This window comes from Polyodon spathula, chromosome 6 (assembly GCF_017654505.1).
Source record: "Polyodon spathula isolate WHYD16114869_AA chromosome 6, ASM1765450v1, whole genome shotgun sequence".
Lineage (NCBI taxonomy): Eukaryota > Metazoa > Chordata > Actinopteri > Acipenseriformes > Polyodontidae > Polyodon > Polyodon spathula.
Genome location: NC_054539.1, coordinates 38,839,333 through 38,863,877, shown reverse-complemented (window position 1 = coordinate 38,863,877; position 24,545 = coordinate 38,839,333). Strand labels below are relative to the sequence as shown.

The 24,545-nt window shown below is 41.8% G+C and overlaps 1 protein-coding gene across 2 annotated transcripts in view; it reads left to right on the top strand.

The window, feature by feature from the left end:
* Nucleotides 1-24,545, top strand: part of zgc:174356 (uncharacterized protein LOC100137120 homolog) — a 97,945-nt gene that overhangs the window by 18,507 nt on the left and 54,893 nt on the right. For both annotated transcript variants that reach the window (XM_041252820.1, XM_041252821.1), the window contains exon 2: nt 19,278-20,010. In XM_041252820.1, the coding sequence (XP_041108754.1) occupies nt 19,278-20,010 (733 nt within the window). The remainder of the gene's footprint in view (nt 1-19,277; nt 20,011-24,545) is intronic.

Here is a 24,545-nt window from a genome sequence, read left to right as displayed (position 1 = left end):
AGCAATTGAAATTATAACTCTCCTGCTCTCTCACCCTTTCTCCACTCACCGAACACCCAATCCCGACTTAGTAAAATGTGCATCTATATATACTGTTGTGCTGGGATTCAATTACCAATTGATTATTCACTTGAATCCCAGCACGTGAATTAATTAAGTGCAACCTCGTGCTCACATATTAACTACTTTATATGCACGTGAAGTGATGTACAATCCCGTGCCTAAATACAACTATACATTTTTTAAACACACGTGAAACACAGACCCGTTTATATCCCGTGTACCAATGACTATACACCAACATTTAACACACCACACGCAACATATAACAGAAAAATACACACATGGGCGGGCAGTCTGTTACAGTGTGTTTCTCGCCAGGCATGACAAACTGACATTTTCATTTTTAGCTTTCATTAGAAAATAGTTTTTCCATGGCCATTGTTGACTGTTACATTTTGAGTTGAATATTGTGTAACTGACCGCAATGTAATGGGGGCGTTCCAAAATGTAAAAAAGAAATGCAAGACGTTGATAAAGGAGGGAGGGGGTGAAACTACTAAAAGATAAAACAATTCAAATGAAAACAAAATCGAAACAAGTCGATTTACAACGATATTGACTTCAATCTTTCTTTCAATCTAAAGAATTACTCACAGATACAAGGAACACGACTAGCTTGACTACTAATATGTTTACTGCTCTCAATCCCTGGATTGCAATTTAAATAGCGCTCCTTTTAAAGCAAACACGGAAGATAGACTAATTAATACTTCAAGTCGTTTCTTTGTTAATTCTACGTGTTGCTATTTCTTAAGTATTTTATGAAATCAGCCGTGTGTAATGTAGTGACTACATCTTCCTCATAGTGAGAGGAAAGCCACCAGTTTTCATTAAGGAATGTAGAGCGACAAAATATCTGAGCTTGATTTAATCTAGCCCATGGTTAAATGATGCTAACTACAGCTTTAAAAGGCAGATAGAGAGAACATAAATAAATATAAATCTACCAATCCTATATTAATAAGTAACAGTTGCTACCAAATGCCAAGCAGTCGTGCACTGCCTTTAAAATTGTAACTTTTGTTTCTCAATGGGTCTACACAACAAATGTACAAAAGGAGAAACTTTCCCGATTAGCGGGTGTTTGGAACATGTTTTCAAGTCTGATCTGTGTAAGTTGGAGACCAGCACAATTTATAATGTGTGAATAGACCTATTAAACTTGTCAGATTTAAGGAAAGCATTTTAGTGCTGAAGATTAATATATTTTATTTGTATTTATTTTAAAAAGACATCTAAGGACAGTACTTCTGATTTCCAATGTAGTTAATACGTTGTCTTATTGTCTTATAGACTTTGTGCCGCTGTTTCTTATGAAACTCACTTGGTCTGTGCATATTTTGATGGTGAAAAGCACACAAAATGACGATTTTGTATATATTTAAATATTGCCCGAAGGTGCCTCCCCCTTTCATTTTCAGCAATACACTTGCAAATAGCTTTCCAAACAACTGTCAAAACATCTTTATTGTAAAGTACTACTAAGTACTATGCTTAAATGTGTATAACTATACTCCAATGCAATTTCTCCTAGTTACTTATGTCTGAGCAAAACCCGTGTCCATCCTCCACTTAGGTCCTTTGGAACAATGAAGATGCTTGGGTGTTAACATCCATAAGGGAAGAGGATATGATGAGGCAGCTTAATACAATGCACAACACAAACATTGTTTAACCCATTCTCAAAATAAAATGTGTGGAATTTTGGCGACTTATTTCTTGGGAATCAACAGGACTGTTGTGTTTTGAATGCCACAAGTTTAAAATAAATGTTGTATTCTGTATGGCTGTAAGAATATGTAGCCAGTGCTTCTGGTGACTGGTTTTCCTGCGGATATAAATAAGGGTTCCCACGCTTGCAGCAGCACCTTGGCTATGAAAGTAAGTTCTGTTATGGATAAAATAAAGTTGCATCACTAATTAAAAAAAACATATCTCTGGACTGTTGTTTTTAGTCAAATATCATTATCAAGATATAACAAATACGATTGAATATTCCAATTGTTTATTAAGCAGAAGCAAGCACAGCGCAAATGAGGATGCTTTATTTGATATAAAGAAATACAAAACAAACAAAAATGTGATACAAAATAAAAATACACCGTTGTGTTACAAAAATAAAGATAGCCGTGCATCTTAATAGCAGGACCCTCTTCATATCGCTGTTGTGCAATTCTTGTTGGAGGCTGAGGTAGCTGTTCCTTTGCTTACCTGAGCAACTCCTTAACAGCACACACACAGATGATATGTGAAAAGCGGTGTGGGCGACAACATTAAAACATAGTATTAAAAAAGCAGACACTATCCATCAGCAAATCAGATCTTTATAACCATTTACGTCAAACATTATAGCATGTAGATTCTTTCCCGTGAAGCTTTTCTCTGCTCATGTAAACAGTATTTTGGGGACTTTCATGGTTAACAGAATGAGAATCTAAGTGGGCCTTCAGCTTGGCTAATTTAAATCTGAGCCCCCCTCCCCCTCTCACTCATTTGCATAGCGTTTGGGGAAAAGTAGGCATTCCAAAGGGAAATGAGAGGCTTTCCATGTAAACACAAAAAGGCACCATATCCACGTTTATTTCATGAGAAACAGATGTCTCGAGAAAAGCAAACACTCATGTAATGTGGCCTAATGTCAACATACAACTGAAACAGCATTTAAATTACCCAACAATCTGTTTTTACCATCTCTATCACTATAAATTAAAGAAAAAATTGGCAAATAAACTGTGTATTTAGTCAGAGAAAAGAACTAAGTAAACTCTGAGGTAAGCAGTAGCTATAAAACTTTTCAAAAGCCATCTGAGAAAATACCACATAAGTCTCTCAGCATGTTATATATACAATTAAACTAACTAATGTCTGATAAACCTCACTAGTGAGTATGCAATGTTTAAATTAGATACAACAGATACATCTCACCACTACCCTCCAATTTCAGAAACATATTTAAAACAAAATTAAAATCTCTCCTGCTCTCTTCTAGGCACAACTGTTGGGATTTTAAACAAGGTCGGGTTCGGCATAGGATACTATTGTGCTCGTCGACACGGAAGTCGTTAATGGGAAATTATGCCAGTTACTGGCCATCGATGTGAAAACAGCCTACGAAATTAACGGTCAACTTCTCTTGAAGACCACAAAACCTGGATAGGCTAATTTCCTACACAAAAAATATAATAAAATAAACCACTTGGAAGCTCCTCCCTGGATGTCAAGTGCCAGTGCAGTGTTTGGCTGTTCAGTGAATCCTCTCTCAGATGTGGGAAATCAGTTACTTTAAACGGGAATTTTCAGTGTAATGTTTATTGCAAATAAAGTACAAAATATATTTATTCAGGGACTATTTTCTTTTCTCTGTGGAAGGATACATAATACATTTTTATTTTTTTTCTTAAAAAAGCTAGTTTGTGTAATTATTTTCAAGAAAAAATGTAGCCATTTTATAAGCGAAATAACCCACTCCAGGTTAAGACAATATTTATCGCACTTCCTGGGCCTCGTGCCTCACAACGCACCCAGGGCATGCGGTAAGAATTGTCACACACCCTGAGTGAGTTATTTCTTACTTATGAAACTGCGTGGTTTGAGGGACATTCTAGAAGGGGCAGATTAATCTCTGCTGGACCTCCAGTTGCCGCCTCATTATAGAATCTTAACACCGCACTACAATTCTATAAATATATTTTAACAAACAATTAAATTAGGCATTCACTTTATCTCTACCTCTAATGATGTCCTGTATACCTGTTTAACATGTCTGCACTACTTACCATCATTTCATGGTTTTCCAAAAAGTTTAGAAATAAAACAGAATTGAAATTGTTAATCACCTTCAGTCAGGCTCAATTAAAACACAGCAACCCTGGGAAAATTGACACAAAGATTGAAAGTAAATGGTAACATTTCTGTTCTTTGTCGCAACCAGAGTTTCTCTAGCACAGCATTAGCAACGAAACAAACAGTATGATGATGTCATCCTGTTTAAAATAACTTCTTTCTTAGCTGCATTGAGGCATATTCACACATTGAAAAAATAAAACAAAACAGTCAAATAACATTATAAAACTATATTTTTTATTTCAAACGTTGCATAAAAGCATTAAGACAACTCCAGTACTGAAATGCGAGATAATGAGCTGTTGAAAATAAATTGCAAACATTTTGACTGTTTTAATTTTTTGAAAAAAATAAAAGTATAAAGCCTAGTATACCCAAGAGAACATGTTTCTTCTATTTTTTTTTTTTCAGGAAATATTTACTAGCAACTATTTTTTATATTTAAAAAATATATTTTAACTAAATATAACTTATAGTCTGTCTGCATTTATATCAATAAAATTATATATTTTAGCAGCTGTCCTAAATTACCATCTAGCATGTTGTGATCAATTAATCTTGCCTAAATGACCAAGACTAATGGATACATTTTCAAATCCATTTCAAATCATCACTCGAAGAAGAAACAGGCTCCCTTGCGCTATATGCTGTGCTTTTATGCACTAATACAAAATGTTTCCCATGCTTACTGGAAATCATTAAATAGCTAGAGGTGAGGCTCCTGTTTTCTCCATCAAGCCATTTTTTCTTGCAGTTACATTCTCATTATGAGGCGGAACACATATTGCAGAGCAGTCTCATATTGATGGATCCACACTACAGGGTTATAATGAGGGAACACTGAACTAATTTCAGCAGGCTTCAAATCTTATCTCACAACTGGCACAAGGCAAGTCCACAACAACAGTTCCAGGATTTTAAGGTAATTTTATTTACAGTAATTCGTTACAGTTTTGAAAGTTAGAACGCTATGCTAATTGTTTAATTTCCTCTTAGCAATCCGCTGAGTATGTAACCAACACCACAGTAGGGAATGGAATCATTTGAACTGTAGGCGGTGCAATGTGGGATGTTTTCTGTTTCCCTTGTTGCAAAGCAATGGTTGGACTTTTTTCTTCTTCTTAGACTAACCTGTATTTTAGAAACATGTTAAATAAATAAATAAATTGAAAAAAAAAACTTGAATTTTAAGATTGAAGAATGTTCTAAACTATACAGTTAGTTCTCATTTGTCGTTGCACCACTAGTTTAGGAACTTTCAGACTCTTATTTGCTTTAGATGTGAAAATGAACTAAAATAAATTAGGAATAAATATTAATTGATTAATTAATAAATACTGTAAAGACTGTTATTTAATCTACTGGTGCTGTTCCATTGTGCTACCCAGTCAAGTCCATCTGTCATCCCGGTCAGTGATGTGTTATTTATGTAGTTTTCCTGCATCCAGATATAAAATTAGGATGTTACTCTAATTGATCACTTTACAAATACATCAATCTGCAGCATGCTTTGTTTCATAAGGGGCAAACAATTGGCATGCAATCCACTTTTAGGATACAGGAGGTTTTATTGGCGTATCAAGTAAAGGCACTCTGCGTGGAGTGTGGGATGCGCCCTATAGCCTGGAGATCACTGGTTCGAGTCCAGGTTATGCCAATGCCGATTGTGGCCAGGAGTTCCCAGGGGAAGGGCTGGGGAGGACTCAGGTCGACAGGGTAATCCATGGTTCACCATGCATCAGCAACTCTTGTGCACGATAGGGCGCCTGCGAGTCTGCTGGAGAAGCCATTAAGATCTGTAATGTTCTCTAGTACTATGGGTCTGGTGGCTTCGCTGTAGACCTGCAGCGCAAAAACAGACAGCTTGGCAGGACACGTTTTGGAGGACACGTGTGCCTACCACCATTTCCCGAGTCGGCGTGAGAGTTGCAGCAGTGAACTGGGATATAATAATTGGGCATTCCAAATTAGGGAGAAAACTGGGGTAAAAATCATTGCAGACAACTAAATAAAAAAATAAATAAAAAAAATAGAAAAAAAAGTCTGTATGGTTGGTAAAAATATATATAAATATAAAATTTTAGTTTTCAAAAATAACTCCAACCAGTAGTTCTTTAAAAATACACCAATGTGTTTGGCCCCTGCAGCACCCCTGTATATTTGCAAAGTAGTCGTACTGTATATACTTAGCATATATGTAGTCCCCTCCAATTTGGGGGACTTGTAAATTGTTCTGTTTTGAAAATGTTTAATAACTGCATTTAGTTTTTACATTGTTGCCTGACTACAAAAAGGTCCTACACTGTAATGCAGCCTGTTACAGAAAGAACTACAATTCCCCTTGTGTCACTTACTATTGGATTTCCCAGGACTAGGAATACAGATATGCATCTGTTAGTCACAGATATCTTAAAAAAAGGTAGGGGTGTGCATCAGAAAACCAGTCAGTATCTGGTGTGACCACCATTTGCCTCATGCAGTGCGACACATCTCCTTCGCATAGAGTTGATCAGGCTGTTGATTGTGGCCTGTGGAATGCTGTCCCACTCCTCTTCAATGGCTGTGTGAAGTTGCTGGATATTGGTGGGAACTGGAACACACTGTCGTACACGTTGATCCAGAGCATCCCAAACATGCTCAATGGATGACATGTCTGGTGAGTATGCAGGCCATGGAAGAACTGGGACATTTTCAGCTTCCAGGAATTGTGTACAGATCCTTGTGACATGGGGCCGTGCATTATCATGCTGAAACATGAGGTGATGGCGGCGGATGAATGGCACGACAATGGGCCTCAGGATCTCGTCACAGTATAACTGTGTATTCAAATTGCCATCGATAAAATGCAATTGTGTTCATTGTCCGTAGCTTATGCCTGCCCATACCATAATCCCACCGCCACCATGGGGCACTCTGTTCACAACGTTGACATCAGCATAACACTTGCCCACAAGACACCATACACTCTGTCTGCCATCTGTCTGGTACAGTTGAAATCGGGATTCATCCATGAAGAGCACACTTCTCCAGCGTGCCAGTGGCCATCTAATGTGAGCATTTGTCCACTGAAGTTAGTTACGATGCCGAACTGCAGTCAGGTCAAGACCCTGGTAAGGACGACGAGCACGCAGATGAGCTTCCCTGAGACGGTTTCTGACAGTTTGTGCAGAAATTCTTCGGTTTTGCAAACCCACAGTTTCATCAGCTGTCTGAATGGCTGGTCTCAGACTATCCTGCAGGTGAAGAATCCAGATGTGGAGGTCGTGGGCTGGCCTGGTTACACGTGGTCTGCGGTTGTGAGGCCGGTTGGACGTACTGGTAGAGAAATGAACATTCAATTATCTGGCAACATTCAATTATCTGGTGGACATTCTTGCAGTCAGCATGCCAATTGCACGATCCTTCAAAACTTGAGACATCTGTGGCATTGTGTTGTGTGACAAAAATGGGCATTTTAGAGTGGCCTTTTATTGTCCCCAGCACAAGGTGCACCTCTGTAATGATCATACTGTTTAATCAGCTTCTTGATATGCCACACCTGTCAGGTGGATGGATTATCTTGGCAAAGGAGAAATGTCCACTAAAAGGGATGTAAACAAATTTGTGCACAAAATTTGAGAGAAATAAGCTTTTTGTGCGTATGGAAAATTTCTTGGATCTTTTAGTTCAGCTCATGAAACATGGGACCAACACTTTCCATGTTGCGTTTATATTTTGGTTCAGTGTATATTACTGTGTTATTATACGTTGAAACAAATTTCTATGTGTTCAATTCGAGTGTGCTATCAACAAATTATAATTAAATATAGTGTTTATTTTTTTAATTTGAATTATTCGAGTGAGATCATTGCCCTGTGTGTGCATTGTATGTAGCCACCTAGTGGTAGTGCAGGTGACATGTAGCATATGTACTAAAATATATTTAACTTCATTCAAAGTATGCTTAGTTTATATTTATGACTCAATCCTGAATTATCATTATTATTGCACTGCTGGGTTTCAGAAAATTAGTTTTCCTTGAAAGCATTTCTGGGCATCCTGGTAGGTGTTCACAGTCTTTCCAGGTGGAGGCATCGCGCTATTATGAACCATTGAAGATCAAACCAAATAGGAGAAATAACTTGGTGGACCACAACACCTGCTACCACTAATTCAGGAAATGTCTTTTGGTATCCCCGGTATATTCAGTGTTTGTGCTGAAGATAGGTACATATTCAATTGGATAGCTCAGGTGAGGGTTACATATATAAAAACCTCAGCTAAGATGTTGAGTGGTATTCTGGTAAAGTCACTGCATCTCAAGATATTCGTCCTGGTTAAATATTGTATTCAATTCGAGAGCTATATTTATATCAGTGTAATCAGTCAAAACTGCTATATAGAGAACACAAAGCAAATCTGCTTAACTTACCTAATTTATTATCATTGATAAAAGTCTACGAAATCAATGATAAATTATGGAAAATCACCTTTGAAAAGAGCCACAACTTCAATGACGGGGCAAGTAGCATTCAAAATGGCCCTTCCTTTCAGGAGTCTCATATATTATAGTTGACAATCTTTTAAATAGCATGGTGAGGTGTACAATCCCACACAAATATTAACTGTGTTTTATGTATGATTGTGTCTGTGTATGATAGGACCCCGTTGTAAATGAGGCCTCAGCCTCAATGGGATAATTTCCTCTATCAATACATAAATTTAAAAAAATCGGAACTAGCTAGCTTTTGATTTTATGACTCACCAGCACTCCAGCTGATAGGGTTACCGAATGAGTCACTGGGAACCCCATGTGATTTTCAAGAGTAAGTGCAGTAGGTTCAGATTTTAATTCATATATTCTTTTACTGTCCCTTTCACTTTTTATGATCATTACATCATTCAGAGTGGTTCTTGTTATAATTCTTCAAATATTTTTTGTTTCTACTTTTGGATGTAGTCTTTGTCAGGGTACTTTTATCTGGTTTCAGGAGCTTGCATAGATGCATGTAATGCCTGCATAAATACATATCATGTAGACTTGATATTTAGTGCCAGTGCTGACTCTTACTCTTATTATAAAGACACTTGAGCTGATCTTTATGTTAAATATGCGTATGTCAGGTAGCTGGAACTGAGCTTATCACAATAACACAAACTTATAAAAAACACATCAATTGAACAATTGCAATACAACACTCAGGCCCATATTTATAAAAGGATTGTGCATGCTTTACGAATGTAAAATGGGCGCTGAGGGTTCTGAATTTTTGGGTGGGATTTATAAAACACATGCAATGGGAAAAACGCACAATTAATATGTGATTTGGGGGGGCAATGTCTCTGTGCGCTTTAGCTCTTGATGCATATGTAATTCTGGGGCATTTCCGAACGAAACCGCTAAGATTGGGAGGGGATTTTGCAAATGAGGTCTATTAAATATTCAGTCTAATTTATTAAAGCTGCCAGTAATTGCGGGCCTCGTATTTGTGTGATTATTTTAAGAACTCTGAAAAGCAGGTGTTAACTTGCCGCAGTCAGACAATAAACTGTATAAAAGGCAAGGCGATGTGGGAGGCTTGTCTGCAGTAAGGAGACATCGTTTTCAAGGAAAAAGAAACATTTAATAACATTTTGCAAAGAGATAATTTTTAAATCCTTCCTGCTTTCGTCGGGCCAGCCATATACTCCTCACTGAGGCTTCCCTCGTTGTTGGGTTGAGACGTAAACGGGCTGCGGGGGCCTTCACCTTTGATGTAGGTCGCTCAATCTATATACTGTGTGCTCTCCCCCATCTGTCCTGTAATATTTAACAGTTTTTGATATTTTTAAAACTGTTTTTATTACTGTGTGTGTAAGTCAATCGTCCGCCATGGCTTCGGCCCTGCCCCTCTGTTGTACGCTACGTACAGCTCAGGTGTGTGACCACGTGGTCAGGGTAGGCATTGTGTACAGTTATTCAGGTCTTTTTTAATACCGCGGTGCGTAAGACTCTGCCCGTGCTACTTCGGTACCTCAGTGCGCATGGTGTTCATTGACTGACATGGTGTTCATCACCCGCTGTGGCTTCGGCCCACACTGTGCACGGTGTGCGCAGTGCGCACTGTCTTTATTGTTGCACGGTACTCCGGGTACAAGGTGCACGTAGTACTGGGTGCTCTTAAACTCGGTGACACATGACTCTCGGTGCCCATGGTGCTCGGTGCATGCAGCGCACATGGTGTTTACAGCGCACAGTGGTTTTCAACCCGGCGCTATGACGGGCAGGGCTGGCTTCCATGCCTGCGAGGCCTGTGGGACCAATATTTAACAGGAGGACAGGCGCAGCATGTGTATGCGGTGCCTAGGCCCCGATTATGCCGGCTCAGCCCTAAAAGGCGCCTATGACATCTGCGGGGCTTTTCAGACCCGCGTGCTCGCGAGCCACCTGGAGAGAGTCGCACAAGGTCATTCTTTGTCCCCCGCAGCAGGCCCCTCCCACTCACGCCTCCTGATGCCGTCACAGAGTCCCTCCAGGAAATCCCCTGTGCTTAGGCATCTGTTTCAACCCGCAGCCGCTCCCCATCGCCTTCGGCTAGATGGGTGAAAAACTCTCGGCAGGGGCGGAATATCAGTCGGATCATGGAGCTTTTGAAGAGGCAGGCCCCACCGGCTTCGGCCGTGGACCCCCGTGTGGCGTCCCCACAACCCCCTGAGCCAGTCACAGTCTCTGTGCCACCCCCTGACCCCTTCGGGGGAGTACAGGGCGAGCGGATCGACCGGGCTCTCTGCTCAGACGAGGACACGTGTTCTATCGCGGCCCTGTGGGAGGAATTCACTTTCCCTCCATATATGGAGGTTGAGGCGGAGCCTGAATTCCACAGTGATATGGCCTCTAGTTCCAAGGCTGCCTCAGTTACTAGCGCATCGTCACTGGCAGTGTCTGTGCCTGTGCTTATGGGGCGTGCAGCAGCGTACCTGCAGGTCCCCTGGACAGCACAGACAGACCCACGCCATTCCGTCTTTCGACCGCATGACTTGGCTCCCCGAGCTCAACCCTTCTCAGTGTTCCCTGATTTCATGGAAGAGGTGCGTTCCTCTTGGAACCACCCTGCTACAGCGCTGGCACAATTGAGACATGGTTCTCCTCTGGCCTCGCTGGAAGGGGCAAAGAAGCTGAGCCTGGCCAGGTTGCACCCTGAGGACCCCACCATTGCATCCTTGATTAAGGCTCCGCTGGTGGGAGGTATGCCCAAGGACCCTATGTGCCCAAACCGGCAGTGCAGGATTATGGAGACGCACGTCCACAGAGCCCAAAGTATCTGCCTAGCGAACACGTCCAGGATGTTCACTGCATACCTGAGCTACCAGAGCTGGTGGCCACGGAACTGCAACTTCTGTCGCAGATATTATTCCAGATCTCCAGCCTGCAGGGTGAGACCCTGGGCCGGAGCCTGGCGGGTCTAGTGGTCGCGCACAGACAGCTGTGGCTGTCGCAGGCACGGGTGCTTGATGCTGATAAGGCCACACTGTTGGACGCACCCATATCACCAGGCCACACCTTTGGCCCAGCAGTGGAGGAGATCCTACAGCAAAGCCTTAGGGAACGTGAGGCGTTGAGGTAGGTAGCCACATTGCTCCCTTGCCCCTGCTCCGGCGAGGGTCAGGTCGAGCCGTTCCCACAGCCCTGCCAGGTGACCTTAGGCACCGCCTACAGGCCTCATCTCAGGCGAGAGGCAGGACCCTCCCTCAGCATGGTTGGCGTGGCCGTAGCCAGCCCATGCAGCATCAACCAAGAAGGCGGTTCCAGGGTTTCCGCCCTAGACAACCGCCACCGCTAGCCATGCCCCAGGCTCTGTCGCCCCAACAGGGCCCTTGAAGGCTGGCAGCCTCAGACCCAATTCACGGCACAACAGCTGCACTACTGGCATGCTTGCACTTCCGACGTGTGGGTGCTCGCAACTGTACAATATGGTTACGTGCTTAAGTTTCGTTTGGGACCCCCTCCTTTTTGCGGCATCATGACTACATTCATGACGGACCTGCTTCAGGCCTTGGTGCTCCAGACCAAAGTGGCAGCCTTGCTGGGCAAGCACACCGTTCATCTCGTAGATCATATCTCTCACTGAGATACTTTCTGGTACCAAAGCAGGACGGTGGCTTTTGCCCCATCCTGGACTAAAACAGAAGAGTTTCCACATGCTGACTCATCATCACATACTCCAGTCTGTCCGGCCGGGCAACTATTTCACCACAGTGGACTTATAGGACGTGTATTTTCACATTCCTGTTCGTACACAGCACAGGAAATATCTCTGCTTCACCTTTCAGGGCAGCGTGTATGACTTTTCCGTACCGCCATTCGGCCTCTCCCTAGTGCGTGTACTATCCTGTTCGTAGACGCTATCCTCGCCCCCTTGCTGCAAGTAGTCAGAATGATGAATTACCTCAACGACTGGTTGATCTGTTCCCAGTCACGGGAGGGAGCGGTGGTCCACACAGGCTAATGACGGAGCATCTAGTGAGGATTCCCTCTCACCTGCGTCAAGGTGTTCGAATGGGGGCGGTTTACACCCACAGGGTAGTGACGACGGACGAAAGCAGAGGAGTCAGCGGACCATGGTTGGGCCGCCGTACATCCCTGCATATCAACATGTTGGAGCTGCAAGTGGTGTTCCTTGCTCTCCAGCACTTCCTACCTGTGGTGCGGAACAGACATGTGCTGATACACACAGACAATACATCAGGGGTGGCATATGTCAACCACCAGGGTGGCCTTCCGTCCCCTGGGTTGCATCGGCTAGCCTTCAGGCTGCTGATTTGGGCTCAACAGAACCTCTTGTCCCTTCGGGCGATGCATGTTCCAGGCATGGAGAATCGGGCAGCAGACCTCCTCTCAAGAGAGGGCCCACAGCCATCGGAGTGGCGGCTCCACCCTCAGTTGGTGGAACACATTTGGGAAAGTTTCGGGAAGGCGCAGGCCAATCTCTTCGCTTCAGAAGAGACGACACACTACCCCCTATGGTACTCCCTCCACCACTGCGGCGGTCCACTCGGCGGAGACGCTCTAGCCCGCGTATGGCCCAAAGCACTCCTTTTCGTGGGGATCTTCTCAGTCAGACAAGAGGCACGGTTTGGCACCCGGAGCCGGGCAGGCTCCAGCTATGGATCTGGCCCCTGAAAGGGACCGCTGGTCAGCTTTAGGTCTGTCGGATGCTGTCGTGGGTACGCTGCACAAATGGTCATGATCCATTCTTCTGTCCCATGCCTGCCATCTTGCAGTTTCTGCAAGATCTGGTTGAGGCTGGTAGATCACCTTCCACACTGAAGGTTTACCTAGTGGCTACTTCTGCTTGCCATGCCTCCGTTGACTCAATGTCCCGTTTGAGCCTGTATACTCCATTAAGTTGAAGCACCTGTCCATTAAGACAGCCTTCCTCTTGGCTATCACCTCCACAAAGCGGGTTAGTGAGCTGCAGGCGCTGTCTATGCATAGCTCCTTTATACGTATTTGAGATGATGGTAGCAGAGTGTCACTGCGTGCAAACACTGTTTTTCTCCCCCAGGTGGTTACAGCCTTCCACGGAAATCAGTCCGTGGAACTAGAGTCCTTTCATCCTCCACCATTTGCGATGGAAGAGGATCAGAAGTTGAACCTTCTCTGCCCAGTTCAAACAATGAGATGTTATGTAGGTAGGACAAGAGTGCTGCGTCAGTCTGACCAGCTCTTCATCTGATGGAACACGGACCCTGGGACAACCCCTCTCCAAGCAGCGGCTGTCACATTGGATTACGGACACAGTCTTGACTGTGTATGATAGTTCTGGCTTACCCCCACCTGGGCGGATAGCCGCACATTCCACGAGAGGTGTGGCTACATCATGGGCCATCTTCTGAGGTGCCTTCAAAAATGCCTGAAATTTGTGATGCAGCTAGCTGGGCTATCCTGCATATCTTTGCCAGGTTCTATCGCCTGAATGTGGTAGATCCCTCATTGCCCTTTGCGGGCACTAGGGTCCACGAGGTTGCACGCTCACGCCACTGATCTTGGTCAGGCAGGACTTAGTGTCCCTCATATGCTGCCATTCTCTCTTCCCTCACAATGGCTCTGCTACACGTTTCCCATAACTATGTTTGGTGGCCATCTTAGAATTGAAAAGGAACGTTAGTTTACCTACCGTAAACCTGGTTCCCTAAAAGCGAAGATGGCCACCAACAGCGAGGTCGCTTCGGTCGACTTCACGGTTTCGTCGCGAAAGAGAATGATTCTCCCCTGCCTGTATGCTGTACAATGATGGAAGGATTATCCACCTGTTTGACTGCCATGGGTGTAAGTAAATAAAACTTATTGTTTCTGAAGTTTGAAAAGTCTATATGCCTGGAATTATTCTATATGAAATAAGAAGTTGAACTAATATGAGAAGCATAGTAACTGGATGATGCATCGTAAAGTAGAAGCAACCTACTACAAACTCTGAAGTGATACATTTGTTTATTAAGAAGCCACCACACATTCCATATTTTATTAATTTGTCCTGGTGATGTATTTCGAGTTTGTAACACATCTTCATGTGTTACAAGTACTGCTTGTACTAAAATCTCCAATTCCATATTGGTAAATTTCAGTTTTCGCTTCTGAGCATCCTCATCACCATGGCTAGTACTAGGCTGAGGTCTTTGTGAGCCATTAATTTTCTTTTGGAATGTGTAGCCAACACATGCAGGGTTGACCCAAACCCGCTATTTATTGTGAGAGGTGTGTAATTCTCCCCAGCTAAATGCAGTGAGTGGTATTTAAATTGCTTGATTGCGGAGTCGTCTGCTTTATCTAATTAGTCTTATAAAATAGGTCGTTATTTTGACGAAGAGTGCGGTCGTACTGAATACGCGCATTATGTAGCTTTTTGCGGTCAGTTGTCCTCCATTATAAATTTGGGTCTCAGGGTTATTGTAAACATCACCGTTGAAATAACTTACAATTTTACAATTCAGTTTAAACCTTTTCCAGTTTTCCAAACCCTAAATTGTTTAGCAGGATTTAGCTGCAAGAGTCTACAGTGAGTCAGATAAATGTATTAAAAAGATAAGGAATGGGTTAATTAAAGTACAGTTTTGAATCACAGAATGGGTTGCATTATACATCTATGGAGGTTGAAATCAAGTTTCAGAAAATAATGATATGCCTTTGTGTTCCTTCTAGCTTTTTTGATTACTCCAAGGGCTACATTTCACTCACAAATAAAACATTTTGGTAGTTAAAAATGTAAAATAACTTTTCAGCTGTTTTCTCCTCTCTTGCTGGATTACTTAAAAGACTATGTGTTAATTAACATTACCATATTTTTGCTCATGAATTTAAACAACCCCCACCCCACTTGACCCCTTTCACTCCTTGTACAAATGCCTCCCAGTGGGCAGACACTCTCAAAATCAAACCAGAAGCTCTAATTAGTTAATACAAAATAACAAGGTTCGGATTTAAATAAAACAAACAATATGCATGAGCAGCACAAATAATCTGCTTTGGTGGGGGGGGAAACTTGGGAGGGAGGAAGGAAGGAAACATCTTTTTTTTTAAGATTCTAGACTTCATTATGGTTATAACACAGTAGGGTCGTGGCTCCCATTTGCTTCATAAAGCCATTACAGTAGTCCTTTTATACTCGTTATACTGTATACTGTATAAGGCGGAACACAAATAGCACAGTCTTGTAACTATGGCTTCCCACTATAGCATTATAAAGGGTAAGCACTGTATTATTACATAATCATATAGTAACAGCATAATTAATTTAAACAAACTCATTTAATGTATTTTGAATTTTTATTTCATGTCAGTTCAACAATTAATTTCCAAAAGTGTCCCATGTAAGCAGTGTGGGTTTGTTATATAGGGTATGGCTTACCTAGCACCTAGCACACACAGGGCCTCATTTACAAAAGGGCATTAAACATTATGGTGCATCATAATTGCAATTAGTGTGCACGTTCATGATTTCAGTATTTACTGTTGCAATTTTATTTATTATTGTACAAATAGTGGGCATGTTATGGTGCACACTGATTTATTAGTGCGTATGGAGACCAGGCTTTAACCACTGATAGGTGCACTGTTTAAATCTGTTTTTCTGGTCTGAAAACTAGTCATGTGCAGTTCAATTCTATTTACTGACTTGATTCGTTTGATTCATTCAGTTAATGAATCAATTCAACAGATTTGTTTGTTTGATTCACTAACATAAAATAAATATATTTCATATACATCAGCATATGAAATTAAGTAGTAATAGTTGATTTCTTACATTCCTATTTATACAGGATTATACAGAGATGATTGCATATATAATAATAATATGTGTTATTTATTCTGCCAGTTGCAATTAAGTATGTAAAGATCTGTGCCTGTCGCAGTAGCAAGTGAGACTTCTACGGTTCTGATACATTTCTAACTACCATGTATTCATATCTTCTGTGTCATTAAAACTGTTAACTACTCGTGTGTGTATAATACAACTGCATGCCCTGCTAAAGGTCATGGGGAATTATATTAAATTTCTCACATAGAGGACAGGTTTACAGGACGTGAAAACAGGCTTCTACCAGGTTGCTGGCTTCCCCAATGTGATAGATGCTATTGACTGTACTCACATAGCACTGTCACCCTGATCCATTGACAGTGCCGTAAAGGAAGAGAATTGAGGTTATGTGTCAGTAAGAAAAACAAGCCATTACACAAAATGACTTTTATTGTATATGTATTAAATGACAAAAGAAAAATGTATTTATTTATTTATTTTTTACATCAGACCAGGAGTACATGTTAAAATTATAAGGAAAGCAGTGCAGTTTCACTTTACATTGCCTTTGGCTGTCCCCTGCTGAGTGCTCTGTCTGTTGATCGCTCATTTTTGGTCAATGTAAGCCACCTCCATCTTGTACAATAAGTTACTGACCAAAAGATACACCTGGACTGCTGGGGCTTTTTATATGAAGGTGGTCTAGTGTAGTCTAGGACATTATCATGCACATTTAATTATTGTAAATTTAGTGGGCTCTGGCATGAAAATGAACAAATATTGTTCATATAAATTAATGCGTTCTCTGTTAGTAAATGGGGTGGTACACATGTTAGGCTTGCTACTTTACATGCGCGCTAACTCTAAATTTAGTACCCTTTAGGAATTTAGGCCCCTAGAATGCTAGACTTTGGTACTGCTGCAGAACATGTTATTCCCACCCTCCTGAGCCAATGATTTGTCAAGATCCAAACTGAACCCGCCTCTGGGATCCGTACCAAATAGCTATTGGTTAGAAAGCTGAGTAGTAAACTTTAAGTCTTCCATTCATTGTAACTGCAATGCTATAATAATACAGGTGACTTAGTGAATCATAGCACAGTAAGAAAACAAACAAACAAAATGCTACTCAACAGCTTTGAAATTGTGCGTTGTTGAATTTGCGGTCTCATGGCTGTCAATCTCAGCCTTTCGTTTTCTGTGTTTTTCTGGTGATAAATGTCGTTCTATTATTGACTTTCGAGTGTGGTCCAAAGATAAATTGAAAGTAGTGCAAAATAAATGATACCCATTGGTGTACAGATAACCAGGTGGATATTGTTGCGGGCGTTCGCTAAATTAAATGCTTTTTGATGGCGATGTCTTTTACTCCATATTTATGTCTCTCGATTTTAGTTTGAACATTTAAATTTATTACATTACCATTTATACTCACCCTAATTAGCTTTTATTTTTCTAATTAGTCAAAGCATATTGTGTTGATTTCTTAGTTGTGAATTCAATTACTATAACTGGAGTAGCTGCAGGGACATTTAGAAGAAAAACAGGTAGAATAAAACTCAGGACCTTATGTACGATGTCTGAACATGTTTCCATGCAAAAAAAAAAATCAATTGTACAGTTTTTTAGAGTGAGAACACAATTTACCCACCCCTTAAAGTCATACAATGTTTTAGACGCACACTTCCTATAGCATCTGGAATGTGCATGGCATGTGTGTGCTGCATCACATAAATAATGACTGTGGAGAGAGTTATAAGAAAAACACACACCACTAACGTGTAAAGGTAGTAAAAGTAAGGTATAGTTTATTGTAATAATAGAATACAAACAGAGTAGCTAGCACTGATCTCAGTAGGATGCACACCTGAGCTCAGGACACTGGGTTGAGTCACCCTTTATACATAAAAGAGTTTCACCCCTCAAGCACAAGGCATGCACAACATTTGAAATACAAACGTATGTTATTATTAAGTCAATAATATGCAGATAAGAAGCAGATAATATACCGCGAGAATAGAAGACAGGATGGCATGACTCCAGTTGTTTTCGTCCTTGCATGATATGTTTTCACCGGTGTTATGGGTTCCTGTGAGATTCTGTGCAGTTCTTTCTCTGCTTATCCCATGCCCCTGACAGTAAGCTCAGAATAGACATTGTCAAAACTGCACTCACCCCTGACACACAAGAATAAGAAAAGGCAGAAATGGATACCTATAGAATAATCTTAGAGTGACGACTTTCTAAGCTGCATACGTCTGGCTGCATGCTGTAAAGTTGAGTATTTGTGTCCTCATCATTGAACACAATGATTTAATGTTTTTACCCTTCTTTTATTTAGCAAAGGTTTAAGAAAATCATTTTCTAGACTAGGCTGGCATCTCTATTAATTTTACTTCAGAAGGTTGCTTGTACATATTTTATTTAAATCTGGGAATTCTTTATAGTCTTTATAGTTTTGTTGTAGGTTTTTGTTTTTAATAATTCCATTTATTATAAAACAGTCCTTCTGAGAGTTGTTAGAGTTCCTATGTTAATAGCTCACTAGTTTGTCTTATTTTGTGGCTTAACCCAGAGCTATTCGCTCAAGACAATAATTTTTCAGTTTAATACTAACACTTCATTAAATATCAAACTCAGCATGCAAATACGACAAAGGCTCTTTATGCGCATAATTACCAATTCTGGAGACAACCGAGTCTGCAGTCATCATTCCTCTGGTCTAGCAAAAGACATCTACAAGCATTTTAATATCCAACCTTTATTTCCATCATTCTTCAACAATTCCATCTTTTGTAACTTTTCTCCCTTACAGCTTTGGTACCCTCTTCGTCCTTCTAAGAATTCTACACAGAACTTAGGGAAATGAACATACAAAACAGATTTTTTTTTTTTTTTTAAACACACACTTTATTCTTCTAACACCTAGTTTTTCATAATAGAAGCTCAGAGTGGTTATGGATGATACCGGTTTCAAATTTTAACAGACTTGGTTAAAAAAAAAATTAAAAAGTGTTTTAAACATTGAGTATTGTAAGCTGTTAAATAAAAGCCTTCTGATCATGTTATAAGGGATGGAGAGAATATGTTGTAATATTATCATCTTTCTTTTTGCAGGTTTGTAATGAGCTATATCATGGTGAAAATATCTGCGGACATCTTGAAAACCACACCAAAGAAAACCAGGCAATTCAGAGCAAAACCTCCTACATATTGCTGGTATATGTAGCTGTCCTGAGCCTTGTATCAATACCACCAGCCATCCTCTTTGGCTCATGGTCAGATCAGGCTGGCCGCAAGTTGGGGATGATTCTGCCCAGTGTCTGTTCTGCAGTCAGTGGTGGATTTCTAATTGCTGCAGCTGAAGTAGAACAGATACATGTTTACTGGACTATTTTCACTGCCCTGCTAGTAGGGATCTCTGGAGGCCATGTTACAGTATTCCTGAGTGTTTTTAGTTACTTGGCTGATGTTACCAATGCTGAAAACCGAACTCTACGGATGGCTATTTTAGAGTCAATGGTTTTCATTGGAGGAACTGTTGGTTTTCTCCTGAGTGGCACTTTGATCCAGTATTTTAGTTTCACTCCTGTGTTTGGGACCTTCTGTTTATGCCATGTGCTGTCAGTGCTTTATGTGCTGCTTTGGCTTTGGAATCCAGATTCTTCCCAAAGGGTAGGAATCCTTAATGTAGTAACAAGCCATAGAAGCGATGATGAACCTAAACTCTCAATATTTATGTATGCAAAGCTGTCAATCAAGTCTGTTTTGAAGAAAAGGGCTGGCAAAAATAGACTAAAGCTTCAACTTCTCATCCTCTGTACATTCTTGATGAATATTTGCAATACTGGTGAGTCACCATTTAATGATGTCTTATCAAATCTTCAAGGTAATGCAATGTTTCTGTACTAAGGGGTAATGTAGCACAATGTTTACACAAGAGCAGTTACATAAGAACATAAGGCTCATTCCTTGTTTGCACACCATTCACCACTATTAGGTGGATCTAATTTAATCGGACAGAGTAGTTTTTAAAATCTTCCCAGTGTTTTAGATCCCACTATATCAACTGGTAGGCTATGCCATGTATTTATAACTCCATGTATAAAAAACTGTTTCCTAGCATCCGTTCTAAATGTACTTTTACTCAGATTGCATTTATGCCATTTACAGAGGTTTCAATCAAAGACAGAATGGTGCCAGAAAGGTAAAATATTTGATTAGTACAATAATTGCATTAACCAATACACACTGGTAATGCATGGGAGTCATTCAAGACACTGATGAAGGCATTTGATGAAACTTCATAAACAGTTTTACTTCAATATGTATTATTTATGTATGGGTGAAAGATGTGCCATAATACTATATCAGTGCTACTATATAATGTGAAACACACAATACTTCAAAATCAGTTCTGCTAAGGGTTCAGTATGTTTTTTTAGGGCAACAGTAACTCACTTCACTGTCTTTCAGTTGTCATTATAACACCCCTTCAAGTCCCAATACATAATTCCGTAGTAGGTCTAACAAAATAATTTCATAAATCTTCCCTGTGGTTCACTTCAATTTGTTATATAGTGCAGCAGCATAGCAAAACAATTGTGCATTTAATGAAAAAACACCAAATTTGGTTCATATGTAGACCAATATATTAGGAAAAGAATTAGATATGGAGGCACTTGAAATTAAACCTGTGTGCACATGCGCAGCGATTTAAAAATGTTTGCATATTTTAACTTACACATTTGTACGTGAAAAAGACATTGCATTATTATTATTATTATTATTATTATTATGAAAAACTACATAAAAAAATGATTCTTTGTATAAAGATGATTCTAAGAATGTCATTTTTATTCACCCAAGTTACACTAATGGTACAAACATCTTGATATATTTATGTACTGAACCCTTATAATCACTTAATCAGCAACATTGCTTGACACCACACTGAGCTTTAAAGGAGTGTCAGTTGCTGTTCCTAGAACATTCTCCTTCACATAAGCAGAGAGCTGTGCATTGGAGGGCAGCCTTCTTGCACTTGCATAGTGTGCAGCATCCTTTCTTGCAGCCACACGAGACCTGCTCATAGCAGGTTTTGGAGACTTCAAGGAGTGTTGTCCAGTGCGGCTCATACAGTCCATCCTCATTCTTGGTCCATCCCCAGCTATTCAGAGAAGGAAGCACAGGCCATGGGAGCAGAACCCCAGACCTGACCACTCTGGTAGGCTACCCTCTTGTCGTGCTGCTCCAGAGCAGCTAGCATTGGTGGAATTCATTCCAAAGAGTTATTGTTTGAAAATAGCTTCTTTCTGGCTTTGTCCACATTGGTGCAGGTGCTTGTTCTGTCATATATTATGATGATGAACCTCTCAATGACTTGCATGTAGCTTTCTTCAGGGATACCAGTGGGTGTGCATGCCAGTTCCAGCAGCGCATCAGTGAGCTCTGGCAATGAATTCCAGGTGGCCCAGGCTGTTTTCTTGTCATGGCCAGCAAAGACTGACACTGTGTCGACACCCCGTCAGTGCATGGAACATCAGAAGAGCATATGACTTCTCTGGTCCCAGTCAGGCAGCTAGCTCATGGGCTAACAAGTAATAGAAACTCTTCCCTTTTCCAAAGGCTAGCCATAGTTCATCGTCAGCTGGTAGTGTCTGTGCTCCCATAACAACCAAACATCACAAACACCACAACATCAGTGTCAAACGTGCATACAAGTATGTTGTGATGGCCATGCTGTGTGGCATATACTAGTTGCAGTAGCATGCGGGTGTCTGCTTCTTCATGCCTGCATGAAGCGAGTGAGTCTAGATCCTGTTGTGGTGGTGTAGAGCACCTGCTCCCCATCGGTGACTACCAGTTCCTTCTCTTCATGGAATGACTGAATGAGTACCATGGAGAGGAAGCTGAAAGTTTACTCTTGTTGCAGTCAATGTGCAGGAAGTTGTGTCAGTATCCTGGTATGGCAGCAGACGCATCCACACGTCTGCACACTCCCTGTCTGCATTTTGCCCTGGCTGTGCCTTTCAAACAGTTAGCTACGTAGCTGTCCCACACCAAGTCTAGGCGTGATGCATTTCTTATTTGAGCTGAGCTGTATGGGATGAACACTTGCTGCGCATGCTCATCAAATGTCTTGGCAGTACCGGGCTTCAGCATCCGAATGTTGGCAGCATCATCAAGGACTACATTGGTTGCACTAGGTGCCTCAGACAGGGTCTCCGAAAGTTCTTCCAGGCATATTAGCAGGTAACTCTTGTTCCCCAAGCAGAGTCTTCCTGCCTCAGAGAGTGCTGGGGGACATTCCTGATTCTCGTGTCGGAAGAATTCATCCAGGTTTCCATCTTGCGTCTGACACCCAATGTGCAACCTCGAGAAGAGCTGCAGATCACTTCACGGAGGTCAGCTGTTGCTTGACTTTGTTCACAGCTTTTGGTGTGGAGTCGATTAGCTTACTTGTTTCTATGAGGCATTGAACTGGTCTCGACCAATCTTCTGCACATTTCAAACCGTCTCCACTGCAGCAGGGTCTGCAATTTCCTTGGTATCAAGGACAAGTAAGTCCTCGCTCTCCTCTTCAAAGGGGTTTCCAAGCTCTTCAATCACAGCCATGAGTGAGTGAACATCTTTGTCGAAAGATGTCTGTACACTCACTGTTTGGTCATGGAGACGCGTGTCTTATTGTTTGTCCTGATGCTCCTGTGCATCCTTGAATTCTTTAAACACTCTGGCAACCTCTGGCCCAGAAACCATCCACCGACAAAGTGTGCTGGAGTTGTCTGTGAGACCAACCACCCCTCCATCATCCTTGATGCAGGCTTTGTTCTGCTCATGTGCTTGATCAATGGGGTTGGCTGAAAACACACGCTTAGTCTTCTGCGCTGTGAAGTGGCCAAGACTGAATTCCTTGGCAATGACTGGCTGTTTCTGGCACAACTCAGCCATATCTCTCAGATGCACAGGGATCCACCAAGCATAGTTGGTGTGGTCCAGTGCAAAGAACCAAGGGACGAGTTCTGTCAGGGCATCCAGGTACATGGCAAAATTGGCCTCTTGCCGGGAATGCACATACACCAGAATGCACAGTTCCGGTGCCATCTCAGTTGCCCAGTACTGGAAATGGGGGCACTTCTTTTCTCTTTCATCACACCAAGCATCAAAACCTAGAGATGCCTGTCCATCTTCTGAGTTAGATTGTAGTGATCATGGGCACAGTGCTGTAGGATGTGTAAGGTGGCACCTGTGAGCTAGTGTGCTCATCTTGTATGTGCGATGTGGGTTGCTCGGAGAACGGATTCTGCTGTTCCGGCCATGGCAGTATATGCTTGTACAAGTGCTTGTACCCAGCCCCTTCCTTGTAGCCAGTCATCTGTACTCTTCAAAACCGCCATCTCAATGTGCAGCCCCCCCTAACATTTTCACAAATTGATCTTCTCCATACTTGTCAGACCACCTCCATTGGATTTGCAATAGCAAATAGTGGCTGATCAAATGTCGAGACTGGTGTCTGTCCTGTGTTCAGATGCTTAACAGCATTCTTGACAACATCCATTGAGTGCCTGATCATTGCCACTGTTATGGGCACTGTCCTGGAACAGGGGAAGCAGGGCAGTTCGTGTAATGGTTTGATATCCTGATTGCTGATAACTTGCATGGTATGCAGCCCAAGATGTGTTCTCACTGCTCTTCTCAGTTGTATCCTCAAGAACATGTCTTGCGTTCTCTAGCCACCCGTACTCCTCCTCTGTGTGCTTCTTAAAGCAATCCCTGCCCAGGCATGTCACATGTGCTGCTGGAACTGGTGACCCTTTGATAAAGGATGCTACCGGAGGTACATCAGTGTAGAAGTGTGGTAAATGGCCAACTGCCTTCGCACCTGCATCACTGCCAAGGACAACAATGCCACTATCCATTCCCTCATCTGCAAAAGTGGTATGCTGCAGCAGGGAGATGCGAGTCCCATGGAAAGATTCCTTTGCTGTACTGGCGCTGGAGTTATGGTCAATATTGTCCACAGCAGCCGTTGTGAATACATTGCCACGAATAATGGGTGGACAAACCACCTGACCCATCTGAAAGAATGTTTCCAATGTCACTGCATTTAAGCTATCTTTAAATGAAAGTTTGGTAGACTATGCTAGCTCAATTATCTCTATGTGGCAGAGCAGAGCTCTGCCCTTCATAGATTGGCAGGGATGGGGTTAAATTCCCCTACCTGCCTGGCTTTATTGTGTTCAGGTGGCTGGGGTTGATTGGAGTAATTAACGATCAATCAGCACCCAGCCACCTGACATAAAAGGTTCAGCTTCCCATTAGGGAGAGGAGGGAGTTGAGGAAGCAAGCTGACAGTTGTGCTTGTTGTTTTTTGGTTTGCTGTTT